This window comes from Vigna radiata, chromosome 5 (genome assembly GCF_000741045.1).
Source record: "Vigna radiata var. radiata cultivar VC1973A chromosome 5, Vradiata_ver6, whole genome shotgun sequence".
NCBI classification, from domain to species: domain Eukaryota; kingdom Viridiplantae; phylum Streptophyta; class Magnoliopsida; order Fabales; family Fabaceae; genus Vigna; species Vigna radiata.
Genome location: NC_028355.1, coordinates 21,096,837 through 21,100,404, shown reverse-complemented (window position 1 = coordinate 21,100,404; position 3,568 = coordinate 21,096,837). Strand labels below are relative to the sequence as shown.

Genomic DNA, 3,568 nt, shown 5'->3' with positions numbered 1-3,568 from the left:
GTTCTCGTTCATCACCTCTTTGCTTAAACGAATCGTATTGATGTATAAATTATTTGTTAATAGTGGAATCAAACAAAATAAATAAGATTCAAAAAGTAATGAAGTTTACCAAAAATGTTAACATGTAATTGATAAATCGTCAGGCCAACTTTACTTGTTGGCTAAACGTAAAAAAGCCCTGCAAAATGTTGCAAATCGTATGTGAGTTAGCTTTATCCTACATCCCACAATTTCATTGTAACGTCTCATTTATTTTACGATTTTATATTTCATTTGGGAACGTAGTGGATTTTTTAAGAACCTCCTAATTTTTTTCTACATTTTATAAATATGAAAAATCTCACTTTGTCCTTATAGTTTATGAACTTTTGTATTATACAATTCAATAATCACTTATGACTTCAAATACAATCTAAAGTTTTTCTTATACTTTTGGATTGTGTAACTTGGAAGTTTATTTACTTTTGGGTGTAATTGAAAATTTCTTTTTATGAAAAAATCCTTTGAACCGTACAAATTGAAAGTTATTTAACTGTTGGATTTGTAATTTAAAAGTTTCTTTGGCTTAATTTGAAAGTCATTTTTTGCCTCAAAAAAAGTTGTATTACATAAATTAGGAATTTTTTGAATTATACAATCTGAATCTTTTTTTTTTTCTGAAAAATTTTAGATTGTATAATCTAAAATACTTTTTTACTTTTATTCATTCATGTCGTAACACATAGACTTTAAGGGGACAGCAGCTAATTCAACACGTGACGGCAAGGGAGAAAAATTGTTTTTTTATCTACCATGATGGTAGTGCATATGGAGACTGTGGGAGTGCAGAAAGAAATGGCCTGGAATGTGAAAAGTCCAATCCCAAAGGAATTAGAGGTGACATAATAAAATTGCGGGTTTTCCTTCCAACACCTTTACAATATAACAAATTATTAATACGTGTATGTCATCATACTTTATAGTGGAACTGAAACTACATTTCAGAGTATGAAAACTGGCATTATTTTAGGTCATGAACCATAATATAATATATTATGAATTTTCAAGACGGAACGAAGGTTGAGATTTACTGTCTAAAATTATATCATATATGTATGTCTAACATAATTTAATAAATTGAAATTTAATTTAATTTTTCACAATAAAATATTAATATATGAAAGAAGAAACAATATTATAAGTTTCAATTTTTAAAACATTATTTTAATAAAGCAACTATCAGTCAAAATAAAAACTTCTGATAAAATAAACCATAAAAGAAAATTAAACAGTACAATCCAATTCATTTTTAGTTTAAGAAATATATGTATAACATCGTAAATTTATCATTTATTTCTCTGGTTGTTCTTTTGGCATGCCCTAGGCTCAGAGTGGCTTATTAGATATCCATCTCATGAACATGGCTAAACATTCCTCAGGTTTGAACTCCGGAGCTGTGTGCCCTCCACCCTGCAAGTAAACCCCTCAACAACACAGCTTAGTATTCTATACACAATTCTGTTATTCTTACAATATAATTAATTACTTAGAATATTGTTGCCTAAGCTGGAATTGTGCCTACCTTCACAGTTGCAAATGTCATCCGATTTGAGTAAGTTCTTGTGTATCTATCAGTCATTTAGTCAACAAAATGAGGTTAGTCTAGTTTTTCATATAAATCAATGACATGGTTGGATAACTTTTTTAGCAAGAAAATACAAAAAAGTATTGAACTTAATAACAGACTAAAATCAACTCAAGCACTTTATAGAACAGTAACTTTTGTAAGAACTCGAGAAGATGTTTATCCCAACAGAACATTGTCTTGTATTGTATCACTTTCCAGAGTTAGGGGCATACCCTGCCACTTGGCCATTGTAATACCACTGCCTCCAGTCAGAGACGATGGAATAGTTTAAAGCTCTTATCCACGCTTGTGTAGACAGGAATGGAACTATCATGTCATGATCCCCACTGTTAACAAACAAACAATATTTCAACGCTCAAATTGCTACCTAGTTTATGTTAAAAGAAAGAAAAGTAAATGTATAATATCAGTGTTCTATTATATGTTTATGATTGGATTGAAATTTCACTCTGGTTATATGCCCTATAAAAATTTCATTGAATGTCAATATATCTTTACAGTAATTGTAATCGAAAAATAACACAAATAATACATATGTAGGAAAAACAATGAATCAGATACATTTAGCAAGAAAAAAAAAAGTGTAAATATAGAAATTAATGTTGACCTGTATATCAATGAACGGTAGCCTTTTCTGCTGAGATTGGCGTGATATTGGAAGCTGTTAGAGATATCAGTCTTAAAAGGTATGTCATAGTTACAGCGCTTCCATTTCCCTTTAGTTCCCTGCAGCATAAATGTATATATAAAATTGTATGAGACATAGCTTCTGTTCTGCTGACACTTTAAACAAAGGTAGGCAGATTTAATGTTTATATACCTTCCGAATATGCAGTGCTTTGCGGACATTATCATCATTGGCCCAATAGCTAGAAAGGACATATGCATGAGCCTGTGCATGGAAACTCAATAAAATTAAATGTTTATAAAGTGATTTGGGTTACCAAATGCATGTTCAATTTTGAGACCTAATGCATCGGATATTTATTCTAAATTAAAATGTAATTTTCTTAAAAAGGGTAACTACTCTAAACATATGTTTGTATCTACAGGTATTGACTTTATATTCTAAAAATATTGAACTGAGTATTCATGAATTGTGAGAATAACATTTTTTTTATATATAATATTTAATTGGAAAAAGGTTCTTTAACACCATTTGATAATCATTATAGAGATAAAATGGTTTTAACAAAAATTAAATTTTGTATTTCTAAAAAAAAAAAAGAGTGAAAGGTAATAAGGAATAATAACAAATGGATATAAAAAAAGTTCTGGTATGAAAATATCATTGTCTATTTAATTTGGTCCAGAAAGATAAATGTGTTGTTTTGAATAATTTCTAAATAATTTTTTTTTCATATAAATAGCTCCCAAAAAAACTATTTTTTTTTCGTATAAATTTTTATGAGTATTTGATTGTTGATATACATACACATTTTTTTCTTTATATTTAATATAAAATACTGATAAGAAGGATACAGATATTTTATATAAGGACCCATTTAAAAATAATAATCTAAAACCTATTAATTATCATAATCATCTTTCAAAAGTCAAGTTGGGTATTTACTCTCTCTCTCTCTAACTTTAAGGATGCTTATTTTTTGTAATTAAATGTTTTAAGAACGGGATTTTAAGTCATAATCACTATCATAGACATGTTTCCTACGTATTTGTATTCTTAAAATTGAGAAATCGTAATTCCAAACAGTTTTAAATAAAATTACAACTTGATTGTACAAGCAGCAATTATAGATACAAAACAATGAAAATAAAATGAAGATAATGTTCGTTACTAAAGGTATTCTAATGTATGAGTAATAATACTCGCACTCATACATCTTTTTTTGTTTATGATTGAATGGAAAAGAGAATTTTAACCGATAAATATGATAAATAATATAATAGAATTAAGAAAGTGTTAATAAAAGAAATGAT

The 3,568-nt window shown here is 28.0% G+C and overlaps 1 protein-coding gene across 1 annotated transcript in view; it reads right to left on the bottom strand.

Moving 5' to 3' along the window:
* Positions 1 to 1,297: 1,297 nt before the first annotated feature.
* The window catches only part of LOC106760863 (serine carboxypeptidase-like 12), a 5,780-nt gene continuing 3,509 nt past the window's right edge, over positions 1,298 to 3,568 (bottom strand). The window contains exons 10-14 of the mRNA XM_014644300.2: positions 2,448 to 2,519; positions 2,235 to 2,353; positions 1,840 to 1,953; positions 1,562 to 1,607; positions 1,298 to 1,449 (exon numbers count right to left, since the gene is read on the bottom strand). Of these exons, the coding sequence (XP_014499786.1) occupies positions 1,366 to 1,449; positions 1,562 to 1,607; positions 1,840 to 1,953; positions 2,235 to 2,353; positions 2,448 to 2,519 (435 nt within the window). The 3' untranslated portion in view covers positions 1,298 to 1,365. The remainder of the gene's footprint in view (positions 1,450 to 1,561; positions 1,608 to 1,839; positions 1,954 to 2,234; positions 2,354 to 2,447; positions 2,520 to 3,568) is intronic.